Raw genomic sequence first — 21,704 nt, 5'->3', positions numbered from 1 at the left:
TATTCGTGCCCCACAAAAGTTGACCAGTTAAGATGTTGCAAGCAGGCTTTGAAGCCTGGAACCAGGTAGTTTAACATTTTCTGCATAGTCGTTAATATTTGACATCCAACATTGTCAACTTTTCATCCCTTGAACTTGTTACATATGCTATTGAATCCTGATTGGCTGAGTCAATTTGGAAAATAGCCGCTATACGATTTCTGTACTTCGGTTGGTATCGCATGTTTCAGTAATTTTTCCGAATACTATGGCGCTGCAGGGCAGGGTGATGCTTGACCGACGTTGTCGATGATAATGAAAGCGTTGGAGTTGGAGTTGGAGTTTTAACGATTTTTCCTTAGCTGCCACGCAGACTAGCTGTGACTACCTTAATGCCTGCCTGCGATATACACGCTTGCTCTATCGCCCAGACATCGTGGAACCTTTATAAACGCTCTACTCGCGCCCCACCCTCGCAGTGTGGTCAGGAATTTTTATGCGGTATGAATTTGACGCTGTACGAGTACTGTTTTGTACAAAATTGACGCCAAGTCCGAAAGATTCGGTTTCAGCCGAACCAACAGGTCAAAAACAAGTTGCAGAAGAGGATCAGTTCGATCAGTTCAAAAAATACATTAAAAAAAGACAGAGCGAATTCGGCTGGATCCCAATTTTCACTAAAATTAGAATAATATTCCAAGATCGTATTTCGCGATGGGGGTTTTAAAAAACTGTTCCTCACCTTGCAAGACGTGAAAACTACTTTGTTCAAGAGAAGGTTTTTTGAGTAACTACACGGTGCACAAGTTCACAAATAATTCCCAGGATGACTCGGGGCTTCTGTGATCGGATGTAAAAGAAAACATTGACGTGTCGCCTAACGATCGTTGCAGTATTTGAGGTTTTGCCGACTTAATACTGCGGTATTGGCACTAATCGACTTAAGGATATAACATCGGTTCATTTCTTAGTTAATTCAATTTATTCATTTGCGCTTTTGTTTACTCGACAAAAGCAAAATGAAAGAATAAAAAAAACTCTCGAAGTGACAAATCCGAGGCGATCTCCTAATCTGACACCCTGCAAACACCTTGACCTCTTGACCCGTTTCCCCATCCGCTCTTTCGTGATGCCACGCTGCTGCGTTTGCGTTTATGGACATGTTGAGCCTCCCTCGTCGCTTTAGTTAGATTCGTCTCTCGCCCCAACTTCCGGTCAACCGAGACTTCCGGATAGTATGTTATACTATATCGGACCCGTTGTAAGGCTGCCCTGATAATTCCTTCTGGGTACCTAAGGTAAGGTACCAGTTATTGACCCTTTTATTTTCCAAAATTATAAATTGATGGCACAAATTGTGAATTTCGCAATGATTAAAACCAATTGCTAGAGGGTTAGACGCTACAAATTTCTGTTCTTTTTGTAATTTTAGAACTAAGGATCAAACAGATGCAACCAAAAAAGGTCAATAATTGGGATAGGTTCAGTAACTGGTAACTTATCAACGGTCCTTCGAAAGCTCACTTCTTACTTCAAATTCATTTCATAACCAAGTTTTGCACTTTTGATCGATGTCAGGGTACTTTTTTGTATTTTTGAACGCGTTTATTGTACGCCTCACATAAAACTGTAGCAATTTATTATCTACGGTAGATGCGTGAATCAAGATGGATCGTAACATGATTTCCTTTGTCAATTTCGTGTTTCCTTCATACAATATACCTGTTATACGCGTACTTTCAAGTATCGCTACACTTATATCACCGATAGTTATACTTTATAAATACAAATTTATATACCATGTATATACAGTCGAACATATCCATCTACACGTCTGGATATACGTATACGTAGGTATATACGATTATGTGGGGCAGAGCAACCTGGATTCTCGGCACGGGTCGATAGAAACGCGACAGCGCCATTTGCCGCAGCACTCCCCTCGTCCTCCTCGTCCTCCTCTTCGTCGTCCTGGTCGTCGCCTTCCTCCCACCTCACCGCTGCCCGCATTACACAACGCTATGGTACTGTATGTACAGTCGGATTCATAATTTTTCACCCCCACCCATTCGCATTTCAATTCCGCTCAAAAGACTTCAAAGCCTTGAGTATGAATTTCGATTTTTTTTTTCGTCAAATTTAACTGCCGTAACAGGGTGTCGATAGAATTCACTGCGTTTTCCCCGACTTCCAGAGTCCATATTTTCAAAATTCTCTGCCAGTTTTTTTTTTTTTTTTTTTATTAATATTTATTTTACTATCATGCTTTAGAAATGGTTATGTAAATGCTCTTCGAGGCAACTTGAATACAGAATGGTGTATTAAAATAAAGCAGATGTTACGTCAAAGTGAGAATCGCAAAAATTATTATTTTTATCTCACACGAATTAATACTTAATTTATCCTCAATTTTTGATAATAAATCTCAAATAATTTTCACACATCAAAACGAAAATATCTTTTCAACAAGATTCAAATCATCTATGAATCAAAAATGATAATTTATAACTTATACTGTAAAATTTCAAGCACAGATTTTTCACGTTTATTTATATTGTTCACAGTTTTGGCTTGAAAAAAAAAATATTCCATGTGTGGGATAGAATTTTGAGAATAAAAGTGACAAATAGACGATAACGCGTTTTCTTATCAACTTATGGTTTTCGCATGAATTACGCAATAGTGATGATCAATAATTTCCTGGGTATTTCTTATACGTCAATTACACGTCGTGCTGTCCTCGCTAAATCTCGCAGCAATTGGTTCACTTTGTTGAGAATACTTCAAAGTAGAACCCTTTTGAATTTGTAAAAAATTTCACCCTGTGATTGACTCTCGTCCAGAGGAATAACATGATTGAAAATACAGCGAACTTTAAAACAATATGTATATATATATAAGTTTTGAATTTTATCAATACATTGTACTACATATAAAAGAACTCGCGTCAACTTTTGTAAATTTGCGGAGTACGTGGTTCAGGTATTTATTTTTTCGTTTAATCAATAAAATGCAAAATTATTACTAATGCGTGGAAAAGAAATGAAATTTCTGTATCGTGTGTATGGCATATATCGTCTCAAAATTGCATGATTGATATATAATATATATAATATATATATATTGGCTCCGAACATCCAGCCGCGACTTTCTCCCGCACCTACAATACAATCCTTTATTCGAAATGAAATTTGAATTACAAATCGATATCGTAAATCAGATTATCTCACGTCCGCACGTGTATTTCCTGCCCAGTCCCTTGACAGCGAATCGAATTACGGGTCAGCGGTATAAAATCGTTACATCGGTAAGAGAAAAAAAAAAAATTAATAATATCAAAATTCTCCGGTCCGAATTGCGGACCATTTCTGTATAATCGGTTCAAAATAGACTATCTGAAAATGTTCTGATTCATTGGTCCGTCCGCATCTTCAAGAGCAATTTAAATACTCACGGGTGTACAAGAGGCAAAAAATGATTCACGCTGATCGTTGAACGGCGATGAACCAGATAATTTTGTTCTTAGTAAAAATTGTAACACAGTTACAGTAGAAAAGTGTAAAGAAATACAGAAAATAAATAAAAATAAAAATACTAATTACGAGAACGAGAAGAAAATATTGTTGGATAAAAGGTGGAATTATTATTCACTGTGCAATCCGAAAGAGAGATAAAAAAAAAAAAAAAAACAGGCGGAGGTTCGTTTTCCCTTGTGTATTAGCGGATCGCGTCGAGAAGTGCCTACTACAACCTGCCGCTATGTCGATACTTGTCAAGTTCGGTTTTGAAGCACCATCTTTTTGCAAAGAGGTTTTGAAGCGTCCTCCACGTTACGGTTACACGTCAAACGCGTTTGTTAGCCCCTTTGCCAAGACAATTGCCTCCTCTTCGCTTTCCATTATTTCTTTTTCTTTCTTCTCTCTGTTTTTCCTATGTTATAACGTACCGCACACCGATACGAGAATTGCTTTGAAACTGTTGGAAGTCGAGCTTTTTTCTCGTTTTACGACGGATTCGTCATTCTTTTCACAAACGAAATTTTTGTCGCGTCGATATAACGATGCGGGACGATATCGAATTGTTGTTACGGCGGACAGACCCTTCCCTCAAACCGACTGAAAGCGGAAAAATTCGCCGATTTTTTGCCCCCTTGTTTTCCGATAAAATACCTCTGTGTCATTTTTACGAGTTATATGTCGTTGTGAAGATAAATTTTTTTAATTGATTATTCATATAACGGGTTTTCAATTTACTTCTTCAATTGTGATTTTTATTTACGATCCGACAGAAGCTCGTTTTACGTATTCGAAAAACAAAAGCGTCTAGAATTCTATTATCGGATAACGACGTGTTTCACGAATTTTTTTTTTTTGGTAACGATACATTTTAAGCAAATTGTGGGATCAAGGTTTCAGAGAGAATGGAATAAATTGTCGAAAATTTGACTTGATTGTACGGTGATAAATGCTACCAATCGTTCTTATTTTTGAAATTTTTTGAAAGACTGATATTATTCGATTGAGAATACGGTTTCACCTTCACAATTTCTTACAATCGAACGCTCACTCACAAAACTCCGAAGGTCGGGTGGATGAGAAATGCTGCTGCTTCGAAATACACGCGAGTTAAAAAATACACTGCAACAATTTCGAACTAATCGTTGAAAAATATGTACAATCAGAGCCATCGAATGTTGTCACTGCTAAATTAAATTTCTGAAAATATTCTGGGTGTCTAGCAGAAAAATAAATTCCATATTGAAAATTGGTAAAATCACTAACCGCTGTACCTTCATTCTACATTTAGGCTTCATGGAATATCCTGAAGTCAGTCTTGTCGGTTAAACTTTCACTGCACTTCTTCGCTATGTTCTTGTCAGAAGACGAGATATTTACTTCTTGGTTGGTTTTCTTTCGCTTTGCTTAGATTAATGTTTCTCTTAGATGATCCTGGGCTTTTAGATAATCCCCTGAACTTTAACAACACAACCGATAATTAATCTCAAACGATATGGAATCTTGACAACCAGTTATTAATTACAGTAGGCGAATCAAGAACGAAGAAAAAGTGTTGAAAACAGATGAAACCCGGTAAAGATAAACTGGGATGTGACACTCGGCAGTACGACGACGTGACGTATATAATTGCAAACGGGCACATAAAAGATTACGTCAATGCTGTCAAACTGGTTCTCATAACAAAAAGTTTCCAACCTGCAGGTATATTATAATATAATTATAAAGTGCTCGCTTCGCTTTTACATCCACACGTACATCATTTTCATAATTTTTCGCACGCCGACCCGCGGTTCGCAAAAAATTTATATAATAATTGTTACTGTCGTTGTCGCTGTCGTAGTTGTTGTTGTTTCTTTTTTTATAAAATTACTGCGAGTGATAAAATTATACGACTCGTTATTATTTTGGTAATGTTTTTGAAATCGTCGTGACCTGAAATCAAAAATTCAATAATTTCTAAAATTCATTCCGTCATCCTGAACTTTACAAGCAGCAAATATCACAGGTATAATAATCCGAAATAATGTTTTCTCAAGAAATAATTTCGAGTATAATATTTGATCAGTTTCGATCAACTTTTTCGACACTTTGCTGAGTTGTACATTGGGTGATCCATAAAGTTCCTGATGTTGGACACGCGCCGCTACGATTCTTTTGTTACTTAAATTTTCTTCACATCGATTTGGATTTGTTTTTTTTTTTTATTTTTTCCCTAAAGTATCGAGGACTCGAACCCAGCCCATTTCGCTGTAGTGAATGACGAAAACGTGCTAACGATCTGCCAACAATTCACAGCGAGGAGCGAGCGAAAATGCGTTGAAACACACGGGCCTCTATTGTTGTCAGGTTTAACACCGTGAACCACTAACGCGACGAGTTGAAGGTTGTGTGCGTCGTGTGGTAGAAAGTTGGGAAAATTTTAATGTGTCGCCTGGGGTTTTATTAGTACCTTTGCTCGAATAAGGTGCGTTGTGACGGAAACACGGCGTTGTTCTATTCATCCCTCCTCGGTGCGATGAAATTTCACCCTTAAGCTCACGTGGAAAACTGTGTCAAAGAAGCCGAGACTACATGAACGGAAAAATAGCGAAGTACCATTGTTCTCGGTAAAAAAGTGAAAGGGGGAGAAAATCGTACGTTTAGCATAACTTCGTTTTCGGGAAAACAAGGTTTTGCTTGTTTGCATTTTTTCAACCTTTCTCTTTATTTTTTCTTTTTTTGTTTTTAAAATTTTTTTATTTATTCGCTGCTCTTACCGCGAATTATCAATTCTTCGTCCTTTTCTTTACTGCCTGTGTTTTTGGTAAAGAAAATAAGAAGAAAAGAAAAGAAAAAAATTGAAAATTTATCGCTGTTATACAGTCATTTTGTGCGTGAGTTTGATCAGGGCAGGTTTGGCAACGCTGTGACTGCATTCTGTGTGTGTACAAAGGTTTTTACGGGCAATGACGTCACGATTATACGCACGCTACTTGCGTAACGTGGTCCTTCACAGCATCCTCCATACTGCTATAATTACACAGATCGCCAGACACGCGTACGTACGTTTACGTCCTACGTGTGTAAAAAAATTTATCACCTCTATCGCGGTATAATTTTCTAACTGCAGTTGGATTGAGAAAAAGGGTCGCAACCAATTTGTCGATTAGAATTTTTAAAGTACGTATAATTTGTGAAATTTTTGACATATTAGTCCGTTTTTTTTTTTTTCTGGTTCTTTTTTCGAAATTGTACTAGAAGTTCATTATCATACCAAATCGTTCTCTAATAAATACTCCAGTTTCTTGAACAAAAAAAATAAATAAAAACAAATCAATAAAATCAACATTTTCATTTCGCATTGTTATAAATTTGTGAAAAGTTCTTGTATAAAAATCAAAATTCTGTATTACAATATTAGATAATTAATATCTGACAATGAGAACTTATAAACATGTACGTAATACCGTGAGAGAGTAATAGAGAGTATTATAGGTACTAATCATTGCTTTGAACTTTGCGATTCATCGCTGCTTTTCATCAGTATTTTTTTCCCACACATCTCTCTTGTTTTGTCTTTTAATCAATAATTATTTCGCTTATAGAACTGAACTGCACAAGAATTAACGAGTGTCAATATATGGAGTTTGATTTTATTTGCCTGTTGAAAATTACTCGCATATATAGTAAACGTTTTTCCTCTCTCTGAATTTCTTTCTCTTCTTATTCTTAACGAGTGTACCGCGCACTTGAAATCGCTACGCAGTTTTCTCTTATTCTTTCCTGATCTCGGCATGCGTCCGAGCATCTCTGGGATGTAGGAGCAGGTTATACTTGTACGGAAACCGCGCGCGTATTCTGGTTGATCACGTAGTCGGTCGGCCAAATTCGTTCGTTCTCAGTTTTGTATGTGGGTATAATTTGAACGCCTGGAACACAGATACCGCTGGGAATCTGTGCGTAACGTATTTCTATTTTCTACGCACATCTCGTACAGCAGAAACTGGGTTGCGAAAGCAACCGGCCAGAGAAGAAGAAGAAGAAGAAGAAAAAGAAAAAAAAGAAAAAGAAGAAGAAGAAGGAGAGGAAGCATTCGATGTAGCGATGTTGATGCTAAAATTATACCGTCTTATACACCCAACTTTATGTATAATATATTAGTGTGTAACGGCAGATCAACCGACGAGAAAATCTTGCGAAAGACGATAAAAATTGCAAACGCTCTTTCGAATTTCCATAATAATTATCGTCCTTTCAGAAAATTCAATAATTGTAACGTGGTATTACATTATACAGTGAAAATCTTTTGTTCTTTGAAGCACCGAGTGAAATTATCATACAGTTGGATGTATAATTGAGAAGAATGAAAAAAAGGGGGAAGTATTTGTAACAAGTAATGAAAATTTCAACCTTGTACAAGTTTTACAATTCAATTTCAATAATTATACAGGCCGGCCATTCGGACTTTTTCTTGATATACGATCACATTCGCGTGTCGCGTGTACCTACACTACTAATATTATACGTATGTACGTATAAATAGGTGTATACGTATACACGCATGTAAGTTACGGCTTTGGCAGGTGAGTAATAGCCGGGTGGTTCACGTAACTTCACGAGGCAACGCCTTAGGCGAATATTACTTAATCGTTAATAATTAACCGACCTGGACTAGCGCCAAAAACGTGGAGTAATTTGTCTACGTATACCTATTACATTCCTCATATCTCTACCCGTAATTTTGGAAAAAAAAATGCGGACGAAATCGAATATCTATATTATCGAAATAAAATGTCGTCGACTCATCGTCGTTCGTCGACGACGAAAAATCAATTATTTCCACTTTCCGAACTGACGCGACTTTCGTGGGTAGTGTATATGCTGGGAATTATCAATACGTAACTTGTTTGTGTAATAACTTTGTTCGTGTAGAATTATTTTTTTTTTAATTCTTACTTGGAAAAAGTTTCCAACGGTAAAGCAAATTGTAAACTTGACCGGAAATTAACCGTATAAAAGTTAATTGCTACTCTAATTAATTTTTATCCCGCATACAATGGGCAGAAATGTTTGTTTGGTACGCAATAGTGCGAATTAACTTGGCTTTTTTTGCTCCTGTCGCTGCTGCTGCTGACATCAGCAGTTAATAAGTCAAGTATCAAAACTGCGTAATCGTGAATGGACGAGGTTCGTGTCTTGCGGTATGTTGTACATGTTGTTTGTTACCTTACCCTCGATGCACTGACAATGAAAGCAAGTCGGACAAACTTGAATTAACGTGGAATCGTGAGAGGTGCGGAAAAATGTACGTGACGTAAAAACAAGGCTCGATCGATTAGTAAGTTTAACGTAAGAAAACGTTGAGAAAAAAATCGTAATTATGCAGCTTTTAAATGACTTTGAACAACGAGTTGAATTTACAAAATATGAGGGACCTGAGATTTATCATAATTTATTAAATTCCCGACAATTATCAAGCCTTGATATTAAAAAAACGAAATGCATTGTTACATGAATTAACGTTACGAACTTTGATCTTTTTTTGTAGACCATTCTTCATGGTCTGAAGACATTTTTCCAGGGTTTCGGGAAAGTTGACAGCCTTTTATAGGGGATCGAAAATAGAATTTATGGATAAGTTGAAGGCGAAATCGACTGTTCGACAACGTTTATAAATTCCGCATAAACTTTACTTCGACGCGTTGATCAAATTTAAAACTTCAATTCAGGCATTGCCAAAACAGCGACCAAATATTTTTTTCATCATTTTCATCCGCAGTGGCTGCTTATTATTACAATCGAGAACACCTTCGAAGCGTATTCTCGAACACGATCGCATTGATTGATATGACGAATGTCGAAACGTGATCGTTGAACGAATCACTCGCCAAATAGGGTTTGCACCAATACTCGGATCCCGTTCATTTGATCCCGTGGCACACGAGTCACGTGCGCAAGGTACGATGAATAAATTTCACAACGATCGAGGCCAAACTAATTGCAAAAGCTTGCCGGAAACTTTACAACGACACGCCTTCCTCTTCCACAACGATTCCTGTGTACGACTCGAGTAGAGTGGTCCTCCAAAAGGTCATTTTTAAATTTCGACTGGCTCGCTTCCTGCAGCAGCTCCAGATAATTCAAAAATAATACCCTAATTTTTTCAGATTTTTATCTCAACTGTAACTTGTGCCCCAAAGAGAGCGGAGAGTTTTTCGGGTCGCTTATTACGAATCTCGACTCAAAATTTAAAAATTCATGAAGACGGATCCAATATGGTCGAGTGGAGTCGAAAAAGTCATTTGATTTTGATAAATCTCGGTACTCGGGAGTTTTCGAGATCGCTGATTACGAATTCGATGTCGAACTTAAAAAATTTTAAATTTTGCATTCAATATGGCAATATCAAGTGACTTTTGCGGTTTTGGTTTGCCATGTTGGATCCACCATTTAGAATTTTCAAATTTTTAGTTCAGATTCGTAATGAACGACCCAAAATACCCCTTTATATCACAACTCATCAAATTCGTTGGGTATATTTGATGTGCTCCTGAAAGGGTTGAACGGAATCCACCCTCTTTGGGACACGAGATAGAGTTGAGATAAAAACGTGTAAAAATTTAAGAATTATTTTTAAATTATGTGGAGCCGATTTGGGGAGGGAGCCGGTCGAAATTCAAAACTGACCTTTTTTAGGACCACCCTAGGCTCGAGTGAGAATTTCCTATTTCAACGTCGAAAATCCGCAGTAATAGTTTTCTAAATTCCTAATAGTAGGCATCTACCGTACTTATAGGGGCATGAAAATGTGAAGTTAACCGTTTTGAACGTGTCATCCGGCCCCCATTTCGTCTGCGGAGTAACGGATGGACGCCTTTTCCAGACGAAGCGGCGACGCGAGAGCGAACCGATTAACTGACTGCACTTCCCTTCAAAGCAATGCCCTCCGTTCGTTCTGTAGGGTCGGAACAAGTGGGGTTTCGGTGTACACCGAGTGCGATTTGGCTAAATGAGTGATCCTAGGTTGGGTTGCTTGAAGAAGTTTTTTACATTGATCAAGGGGTGAATTTTTCAGGGAACACCTAGAAAATGGTATTCCGAATGAAGTCATACATCGTTTAGTGATATCGAACGAATCTATCATATTTTCACAACCATCTTGGTGTTCTATTTTCATATTTTTGAATATATATGCTCGTAGCTTTGTAGGAATACAATAATTTGATAAATACTCACGACAAAATACGCGTAATATATTCTAGTGCTGCGTAATTAATCGATTAATCGAAAAACTTAATCAATCGAAAAAACGATTCATCGAAGTCGCTGATTAATCGATTAATCGATTAATCGATCAATCGCACAGCACTAATATACACTCGTAATGAAATTCATGAATTGCATCGATGTTTGGACAACCAACCTCACAATCAGTAATTTTTACACCGGCATTCAGTCGCTGAAATTTTTGTTAGAATTACAAAGACCGTTCCACAATCGCTCTTTCACCCTTCTGACCATTTATCTCGCTTCCCTTTCACTCTCGCTCGCTCCCTTGTCATTGTCAGTCTCGTATTTCGCATCTCGTTCGAGAAGAAGGGTCGTTTTCACGCAAGGGCACCACGCTGGATACGAACTAATTCGTCAAAATAAATCTGCACCCCACTTTCTTGCACTCGTTCAGCCCTTTTGCGAAGGGTTAGGTCGGATAACCGACGCTATCACTTTCCTGCACGGTGTTAACTGGGTGTCCGGTGAACTGGAAAACCTGCCTATTATATCCAGCCATTTTCAAGAATTTAAAAAAAGTCTTTTTCCCTCGTTACTGTTCTGGAATTAAAAAGCTATTCGGACTTTTTTCAGTACCAGTAAATCAAACAACTTCTCGAGACTTGCAGATTCGATGATTTCAGAAGCGCCTCTCGACTTAGCTCAGGAAATTTATCGAGCTTGTGAGTTAGAATAAATTTCAGGCTATATTTCGCAACGACTACAGGCGTCTGTGATGTATAATAAGAGAAATTGCGCAGAGCGGCTGTTATTTAATCCCGACGGAGAGTAGAAGAGGAAAAAATGTTTGTATCATTACTCACCTCGTCGTTTATCTATTGATTTTGTCAAATTTCACGTAGGCGTAACAACAAAGCACCCCGCGCAGCTCGAGGTCGTATTTACATCAGGATTGGTCCATAGCTACGGCCTTGAGAGACTCATTAGTTATTACTTGTGATTTACAGCCGGCTCGCTCGAATGCAGGATCAACAAAAGTGAATTACTACGCGACTCCGCTTTTGCCTGTATGTTATATGCGTGTATACTATACATATATACGTGTATAATATGAGAGGGAATTGAAATCATGAAATTCTATAAATAAACGATGATCTTTTGCAACGAATGGCGCGTATAGTTCTGTTTGCAAACAAATTGTGTCTTATTTATCTATGTATACATATATACACGCACACACATATATGTATATACATACATGTGTATGCCCATCTATATATCCACTTCTCACGACGTGAACGTCGACCGAGATGAGAATCAAGAACGAAATAGGAGAGGGGAAACAGGGAAATAAAGAGACAGTCACGGCTAAATATACTGTGTATTCTTGGCAATCGAGCAGGTTGGTAATATCCTAACGATGTTACGTATGGAACTCTTTACTTTATTCGTCGTATTTTCTCCTTTTCACATTTGTTTGATTTTCTTTTTTTTTCTTTTTTTTTTTGCGTTTTCATTTATTTTTTTTAAATCTTTTTTCATACACATACATACACGCAAAAATTGCAGAAGGGCTGATTATTATCATTGCAGGAGATTGAGTTTTTTTTTTCTCTTTTTATCCAAAAAATATCACCCGTCAAATCAAGTTCTGAAGTTACCGAATTCTGACTTACCTTCGGATTCAATAAACGAGGTAATATTATCTATTTGAAAAATAGCAGAACAGAAATGTAATTCTTGTCGACATTGAAGTTTATCTACAATTTTAAATTTGTTCGAATTCATCGTCTTTTGCCAATCTATGTAACTTATAAAAAGTCAAATGGCATTTATAATTTTTTCAAGAAAAATTTGCAGCAAACATAACTAATTTTTTTGTTTTCATTTCAGTTATTGTTGTTCACGATATGTGTCATCCGTGATTTAGAAGGGGGATGAAAATGCTTTGGTTCATTGTCGAAAGAATGATCTATGAAAAAAACTGTTCACGTTATAAAACTGATCGTGAAATCTAGGATAAAAGAAACGGTGATCGTCGGAAAAAGCCGACCGGATGACAAATAAAGCCAGGCGTATATTATATGCGTTTTATCCCCGTATAATCCAACACACACACACACACACACATTTCTGTGGTCTTTCCGTTTCTCTTTTTCGCATTCCCTCGGGAGTACTTTGGCCGCTCCTACTCTTGGGTTATGTAAGAAGTGTACAGGTAAGCGGGGTCAAAGCCGCGAGAGAAAATCTTGAGAAAAACCCTCGTCGAATCGTCGGATCAAAAGACTCTTGAACGAATTCCCTTTGGAATGTGGAAATGATTTTATCAGCTCACACGAGAATGATAAAAATCGAAAACTATTCGCGACGTTTACGATTGAAAAGATTGATTGGCCAAAATCGATGCTATTGATTACTTTTATTCGTTAGATTTTCCAACTCCAACAACCGCTCATCCTCCTCAGAAGACTGTTCAATACTTATTTCACCGAAACACCGTTTTGTCCGCACGTTGGTTTTGCTGAATGTTTAATTTTACAACGTTGCACCGATATTGATTACGATCGACAAATGGCAATCTTTAATTGACTATCGAAAAATAATATCCGTCGCAGCGACAGAAATATGCAGAAAATAAGTAAATTCCTTTCTGCAAAGAAATATTTCCACAGAAAGGAGTCTGTAGAACTGATTTCTGTAGAATCGAACCGCGTTATTCTTCCGAAGAGATCTTCGTGGCTTGCAGATACGATAATTCTCTAACTGCTCGTGACCATCTCGAAGCTAAATGACCAAGAAGTATGGATCTTTGGCTAATCCATAAATAAATTAAGCCTTCCTGTGCTCCGAATAAACATCGCCATGCTCCCGGTGTTCTGTTGTTACATAGAACCAAGGGGATCCTACGGGAGGTGTGCCATACGTACGTGCATACCAAAGACAGCTGCGATTGCCAGCTGTCTCGCACCTACCTGACTCACGTTGTCCCGAATGAACAACGCGTGCATAAGGCAGGTATAAACTATAAGAGGAGACTCGGAACTGATGGTAAAATTCGGGCTCTTGTCCCACGACCCTTTGGCCACCACCGCTTGGCACGGGACGAGAAAAGAAAACAGAGTCGGACCTTTAAACTCTGTCGAGATTCTTCACTGCCTCGGAAGATCTCGCCGGCAGGTAGAATGTAGGCCTTCCAGTTGTCTCTCACGTGACGTAACGCGATGCTGTACAGAGGCGTTCCGTCTTTGGTGCCTTTGGTCCATCCCGAGTCGAGATTCTAGAACTCCGTTGAACCCTCCCAGCCCTCGGTTCCTTTGTAGTTCGGATATGCCGACTTGAATTTGGATGTCATTTACATCCTCCGCGTACTCACAGCCCAGCTGTAGGTACTCGATGTGAGTATTTGCTCAATTTTTAACCTCGACGTTCTCGTAAGTTCACAAGGTTGAAGCAAGCAACGTTGACGTCGCGAAGTATCGGGAAAAAATTCATTACTTATTTTTTTACAGTTTTAGAACGACTTTCAAGTAGTTGGCTTTTCGAAAAATATTTGTATGGCATTGCCGAATTGCAGACAATTCTAATGGTGCGAAGTTACGATTTTTTCTGTACACGCATCGTTGCAATAACGTTACTAACTTCGATCACATATAAATTCATTGATCAAAATCGAACCTCAATGTTTTCAATCAAGCTTGGATCATCGAAACTTCGGATACATTCTTCCTTTGAATTCCGTTACTACTTACTCGAGGTTGGAAGCATGAAATTAGCTACGGTTTGTATCGAAATGCAGTTGCAAGACTTTGCTTCAATTGGTCAATATGCATAATCGTCTCGTAATCATGACGGTTACAACGATCGAGTGTTGAACGAAACTTGATAATGTCATTTTTATTCTCATCGATTTATATGTGAGCTATTGAGGATAGTGAGGCAACCGTGCGGCTTTTGGATCGATGACACATTAAGTAATCCGGTGTGAAACACGAGAGTTTGACAACCACGGAAGCCTTTTCATGAATAATTCGACTTCTGTGGCGTATCACCTTCAGCTTCAATCGTCCGACGACTGCAAATCTTTCACGATTTAATCTGTGGAGCTAGATGATCGCATCTCGGCTTTGTTTTTTAGTTTAGTGTTGTGATATTTGTAACTCCATATTTTAATTTTTATCGACGTTATTTATAATAGTTTCATCTATCGTATCCGCTGTATGCCCTGCCTTGGGTTCGTCAGTTGAACTTTTTCCCTCTAAATAAGTACAATAAATAAATAAATAACTGAATAAATCTTCCATAATCGTTGACGGAGTGGTAGACATGTCGCTATTCTGCAACTCCGTACACGGAGTCAGGATTCTATTTACAAATTTACTATAATGTGGCGATAAAATAGGCTGAAAGGTTTTCTTCATCCAGAATGTTTCCAATTAAACATTTTCTTGAAAACGAAATAACAGATTTTTACATTATTTCGATCTTGACCAATGCGCAGTTCTTAATTTAAAACCGATTCTCAGCTGTTCCCGAATTATTGTTAGATTGGAAATCATTCGAAAACGGATTAACGAATTTAGGCAATACTTGATCCATTGATCCGTCTACATTTGAGTTAGGATTGACTGTATTTCGTGCAAAATTGACGTAGTCGTTTCTGAGTTATTAGTAATACACAGAGATCTGTTGTGTACGTAGAAATATTTTCGCGAGTATCGGGAATAGAGTGTAGTTAGTTCTAGGAGCGGTCCTTTTAGGCCAAGTAGAATTTCCTGCTAGCTGATCCTTGTGATTCTACCTTTAAGATTAGTTACTCCGTAAATAATGATAATAACAATTCACGACGATTGGCTTATACGACGTGACCGTGTGTATAATACGAGACGGCCGAAACCGGTTTTACTTCGTTTGGGCGACGAGACGCGACGAGGAAGACCGTGAAAACGTTCCTGGGACCAATCTGCTCGCGCGCAGCGAGTCGATACGCGTTCACACATAGGTTTATCCTACTTATCACGTACACGTCGATGATCGATCGATGTGTGTAAGGGAGAAGATGTTATTCGACACGTATGTACACAAGCTACATAACTCGCGTAATTTATGCACGCTTTGCTATTTATTATTACAGCAGTAGTGTTATGTCGTTTTCTTTTCTTTTTTTTTTTTCTTAATTGAAATTTGTTTTTTTCAAGGAGGTTCATCGCCTGTGATATTACACGTTTTCCTCATATCGAAGTATTCGGTAGTTTTCTATTCATCGGGATGAAGTTGGTAACATTACTGTAACGATGCATTTTTTTTTTTTAATCGCCACTCTTCGCATCCGGAGGAATCTCCGAGAATTATTAACAAAATATACTTCAATTTTGAAAAGTCAACTCCTTGGAAGTCAGTTTCGAATTGGCCAATAATGATGATTTTTGAGCCTGACGTTTCGTTAAGTTAACGTTACCAACTTCAGCCTGATTTCAATTCAGGAAAATTCAATCCTTTCCAAATCAATTTAATCATCATAAAAACCAGGGAAAGTTAAATTAAGTGCTGAGAAAAAAAAAATAAGAATTACGATAAGATTTTGGAAAAGGTCACAGCGAATGTAACGAGCGTCGTTAAATTACGCCGTGAATTTTAAAAAATTTATAAGGCAACTTGTGTGGAAGATAATTTGACTTCAACTTGTTCTCGTTCAAGTTACAATCGCCAAATTGTTTTCTTTCAATTTTTTGCTCTTGTTTTGCAATTTTTTCCCATCATCGTCGGTGAAACTGCGTAAACCTAGTCGAATGAAAATTCTCTCTCTAGAGTCTAGACGTACCTGTTTTCCCGTTCTCGGCAGGGTTTCCATGTTCGTCCCGTTAACTACCGGCGCTTTTTCCTTCTCTTCCTGAACTCCGTTCTGCTGATTATTATCCCCAACGACTTTGGCGTTCTCTGCAGTAGGAACACCGCTGTCCGGCCCGCCCTTGGCCTCCTCGCCCGTCATCCTTCGGGCCTTATCAATCTGCGGATTCGTTTTTTCGTTTTCGTTCTTTTATTCCACAATATTATCGCCCGATTTTCGTTGTTCTAATTTTCGTTTTTTTTTTTTTTTATTTCTTTTTTTTTATTTTTTTTCAATACTTATCCTATTATCTTCTAGACGTAATAAATTCATTGTAAAACGATCAGCGAAAAGGCAAGCAAGAAAGAAAGCGGTGGAATAATAAATAGCCCCCCTTTTTACATTCTCTCGCTCTTTCTACTCTTCTCTCTATATACTATACAACATTTTTATCATACATTTTACAGTTTTGCTACGGTTCGTACAGGATGTGAAAAAAAAAAAAAAAAAATTAGCCAATCACAAAAACCGCGCGAATCGACTGTACAAATAGAAACAAAGAAATCAGGAACGAGAGGGGGAAAAAGAAACTACACAAAATTTACCAATTTTTTTTATACAATCCAATTTCAGCCGGGTTAGAGAGGGTGGGGGGTGAACCCGCGGATCGATTCGCGTTGTTATAGGGCGCGATGACGTCATCTCGTCGTCCGACTCCGGAAAACGTGTTATATATATATATACGCGTACATACATAAATGTTAAATAAAATATCACCGATCTCACGCTTATCGTTTCACCCCTTCCTCGTCTGACAATATAATAACCGTAGCGGGCTGAAAATCCAGATAAGTCGTTGCACCGCGACTAGGAGGGGGGGAGGGGGAGGAGGATGTTAAACTCGATTAACTCCTTAATTTCTCACCGCACGAAACATGCGGGCTTTTGTGTGTAAAATTCACGCCGTTCGAACGCAGTGTGTCTAAAAGTTAAAGATGTAGATTCATAGGGAGAAGGAGAAAAATTTACAGAACAAAAATCCGGTCCATTTTCATTTCTCACTGATTATAATATACAAGTTAAAATCTAATTGAATGTCTCCTCCGGTGGTAATTACGTAGGTAGCGGCATGATTCACGGTCGTCTCGTTTAAGTTTTCTAAATACACGATATAGCGGAAGAATGCCGCTGAAATAACGAGCTCCGGGAGAGTGAAGAGAAAATTGAGTCTCAGTGCTCGAAGAGGCTCGACCCACGTATTATACGGATGATAATCTTGTGTGTTCGCGGAGTGTAATTCAAGATGTTACACGTACTGTTAAAACTCGATTCGTCTTCGGTTTCGCTCGAGACGCGGTGGTGACGTCACGTCAAGCTGTATATACATATAAATAATATTTAATCCAAGGGAAAATTTAGATTAACGAAGAATGTCAATTTTCTATTTTTGCACTGACCAATTTCTTCGATTTGACATGTACGTAACTGAAAATGAAGAAAACGAGAATCGGACTCGTCAAACTTTAACCGTATTATACGCGCTATAATGAATCGATTCCCGGTCAGATATAACATCGAATAAATAGCGTGCCAAAGCCACGTTTCGAAGTACGCGTATAAAGTTGTTCACGTATACAATATATTTCTACATATATGTATAGTTTTGGGAGTGACGCGTACCTGCGGAAATCAATGACGGTGAAAATTTCCGCGAAAACTGGGAAGCGAACCGTTGCGTTAAACCGGAATTTTACCGGTTGCCAAAACCGGCTTTGCAAAAATAATCCACCAAACAGACCCGCAGCATAGAAATTCCCATAGACTTATATAATCCGTCTAAAAAATTCATCACGCAATCGGTCGCCGCGAATATCAATCGATTCGCGTTACGCGTGAAAATTTTCGCGAAATATGAAACACGTCGTGATTTTATAAATAACGATAAATCCCTCTAGAGCCTCGGGGAAAAGAGGGGTTGAAAAAAAAAGATTAGAAAACCACGAACGGCGGGGTTCCTTTCTTGCATTTCCGCATTCCTCGGATTTTCACCTCAAAAAATTCGACGTTAATTACATTAACATCTTCATTAATTGTTTTTTTTTTTTTTTTTTTTTTTCATTTCTGCATCCTTCGTCATTAACAAATATCCTCTGATCATCCGATGGGCGGTTGGTTCTTAATTTTTATTATATATATATTATATGTACTCGGTTTGAGAATGTAAACGGTTCTTCTAGCGGACGCCCATTTATCGAACGAACGCCGCGGTACGAAAAAGATGCGTGCCGATCATCGGAGCAACACAGTGTCCAATTTACATGCGTAGTATGGATATATATGCCGTGTGCCTAAATATACCGCGTCGAAAAACCGCACGGAATGTATTTATTTATTTTTCCCTCCGCTTTCTTGCTTTCTTTCTTTTTCTTTCGATGTACACGTAACGATAAAACGATACGTTTAATATACGTTCGACTATCATACGATATATAATCTTACGATAGATTATCGATGATTATATCTTCGCAGTTGAACACTTTCACTGTCAAATCACAAAGTAAAACATTTCACACCTTGTAAAACTTTTTGGTTGCCCCTTTTTGTTTTATCCCCGTTCTTCTATACCGACGTTACGTACCGCAAAATTTTATACGCGACTGCTCCAATATAAATCAACGATCAACAAATAATACATGTGCATACATCTGTGTGTAAATTTTGTCTTCTTTTTTCCTTTCTTTTTTTTTTATATTGCTCTCTTTCTTTTATTTTCAGCTATTGTTGTATACCTATTTATTTATTATTTCGAAGAGACTCGGCATTCAACGCGACCGCCCTCGTTGAGACTCTGTACTGTTTTAAAAGTCGAAACCCCCTCGGCGAATCGAACGCTGCGTTGCGGACGTTCCGGATACTAATTCACTATCCCCTCTACTACACGATTTGAGAGGATAGGGAACTCCGGTCAGCCTCTCTTCCATCGGCCAATTTTTTCATTTTCTTCAAATCAATATTTCATTCTTTATCGGTCGCTTATTTTATCGAGAAACTTATCGTTTCTGTATAGGTGGAAAAGAAATTTTGTTTGTCAGACAAAATTTCGATTAATCTTTGCAGAGTAAAAATTTTAATTTCATTATATTTTGTAGTTTGAAACAAATTATTTACCAGTTTTTCTCTTATTTAAGCTTACCAAATTTCAAGGCTCATGCTTTGTGTAATCATGAGACAAACGCACCTTGTAATTGGAAAATCAATTTTAACGCTATGAAATGCGTTTGATTGTCAATATATAATGAGACTGTTATGGACTTTATTAATAATGCGCGTACCTAAATATTCAATAACAAATTTTATAATATCACCTGTATTTTTGAATCTGCAGGCTCTCCAACTTGCCGGCGATACATTCGCTTGCAGTTAGTTGGCAACGAAGTGCCCGCTATGTCCCGCTGAGTAACGCGGATCAAAAAGCAACTCAAAATTCAAGTACATTATGAATTTTCGAGTAAAAATTATCCCACATAAATGCTTGAAAATTACGTTTTGTGTTGCAGATTTTTCAACGTGCCTGTCGGTATACCTCGCTTGTCACTAACTTCATCGACCGCCGATTTCGGACATCTGTTGACGGTAAGGTGAAAGTCTCTATTTCCAAAAGCACGTTCAGCTTGGATTTCCAATGCTAACAGGCTTCGTTTTTTCACGTTATCCAGTGGTACTAATCACTAATAAAATGAAGTGCAGTGACACTCCAGCGATTAGTGGTTGCGCGAAAATATTTCTTTGACAGTCGTCTCTTCCTTTTACAACAATCCAACCGTTCTGACCGACTGTCACGAAATTGAACGAGTTGACCGAAACGTTTTAAAATTAAAAGTCACGCTAAGGCCGCTTTCGCCTACGAAAAACTGGGAAAAATTAGCTTCTTTCACATTCCAAACGTACTTGGAAACAATGTCAAGCTCTTTCTTGAGTACATTCACAAACTCTCCTACCAAGCCTCCCGGATTATCCTCGTCTCTTACTTTGACGAATGGAAGATGGTTTGGTGCCACAGCCACCTTAACGATAAGCTTTTCGGATCTGGATAAAATTTCAAGTGCCCGAGGATGTCTCGCCCGTCTTTCAGTCCCACAGACGTCAAGTTTGTTGAAGAAGCTACCGGCGCCCCGAGCTGCAGAAGCGTTAATCGGCTTTCCAAACACTTCGATTTCACCTTTAATCGAGACTATAAACATGACGCGCAAGGGTTTTTCACCCTTCGAGTAACCGGGATCAAGTTTTTTATGTAATCGATTAAATAGCGACCGTTGTAAAAGTCACCAACCACAACGTAGCTTCCATCGGGCTTAGCAGCTCGCAAATATCTGAAGACTACATTCAAGTCTTCCCCCATGTTCAAGACGTACAAATTGACTTGATCAAACTGGGAAAACATGTATTCGACATGGCCAATGGTTAGGACACTGGTAACGAGCACTGGGAACATGTCGTGAAAGTGATTTATGAAAGCGTCAATCTTCCAGGTTGTTTTCGTTGGAACCACAAACTTCACGGTTATATACACGGAGTAGAATTTCTTCATCACCTTCGACAAACAGACCATCAGTTTTTCGTGATGGTTCTGAATATCACTGGCAACTATTCGATCGATCAAAACTACCTCGATTAAAAAAAGACACACCAAGAACTTTGGCCGCATCTTGCGATGTGGATCAACAGCTTTCGGCTGCAGTATCTGAGACTCTCGATGCATTTTTACTATTTGTACGCACCGTGACTCCGAGCTCTGCTGCAGGCTCGTCGAGGAAATTGGCTGCCTGATGGAACTGCAGAAACTTTCGTGTCATTTTACAACCCCTAATTGGTACCAGCTTTTAGTCTGTAACAGCATGCATCGGCTATCAATCGTGACTTCGAGCCAAGCGGTAAGTTTAACGACGATGTTTCCTACCGGATAACGTAGAGAAACAGTGAACCGTGTCTTTACGGGTCGTAAAAAAATCAACTTTGCGGTACATACAATTTTGCTTGTGCATTATGCACTTTGCAGTAATACGTGAAATGATCTATTTTCCCCCTTCTATCTACCATTTACTGGCTGAATAGCGCGCTGCTGCAGGATTTCGTCGCGTGATGAACTATTGCAAACACTTATGAAACAATTGATG

At 38.4% G+C, this 21,704-nt stretch overlaps 1 protein-coding gene across 5 annotated transcripts in view; it reads right to left on the bottom strand.

Moving 5' to 3' along the window:
- Window positions 1–19,411, bottom strand: part of LOC124310137 (microtubule-associated protein futsch-like) — a 98,889-nt gene extending 79,478 nt beyond the window's left edge. The window contains exons 1-3 of one of the 5 annotated variants that reach the window (XM_046773822.1): window positions 19,175–19,191; window positions 19,104–19,140; window positions 16,525–16,710 (exon numbers count right to left, since the gene is read on the bottom strand). In XM_046773822.1, coding sequence (XP_046629778.1) covers window positions 16,525–16,710; window positions 19,104–19,140; window positions 19,175–19,176 — 225 coding nt within the window. In that variant the 5' untranslated portion in view covers window positions 19,177–19,191. The other 4 variants (XM_046773826.1, XM_046773827.1, XM_046773825.1 and 1 more) reach the window with 4 other exon arrangements.
- Window positions 19,412–21,704: the final 2,293 nt, after the last annotated feature.

The sequence above is a fragment of the Neodiprion virginianus genome, chromosome 1 (genome assembly GCF_021901495.1).
Source record: "Neodiprion virginianus isolate iyNeoVirg1 chromosome 1, iyNeoVirg1.1, whole genome shotgun sequence".
In the NCBI taxonomy this organism is placed as follows: domain Eukaryota; kingdom Metazoa; phylum Arthropoda; class Insecta; order Hymenoptera; family Diprionidae; genus Neodiprion; species Neodiprion virginianus.
Note: the sequence above shows the minus strand (reverse complement) of the source record. Positions and strands in the feature narration are given on the sequence as shown.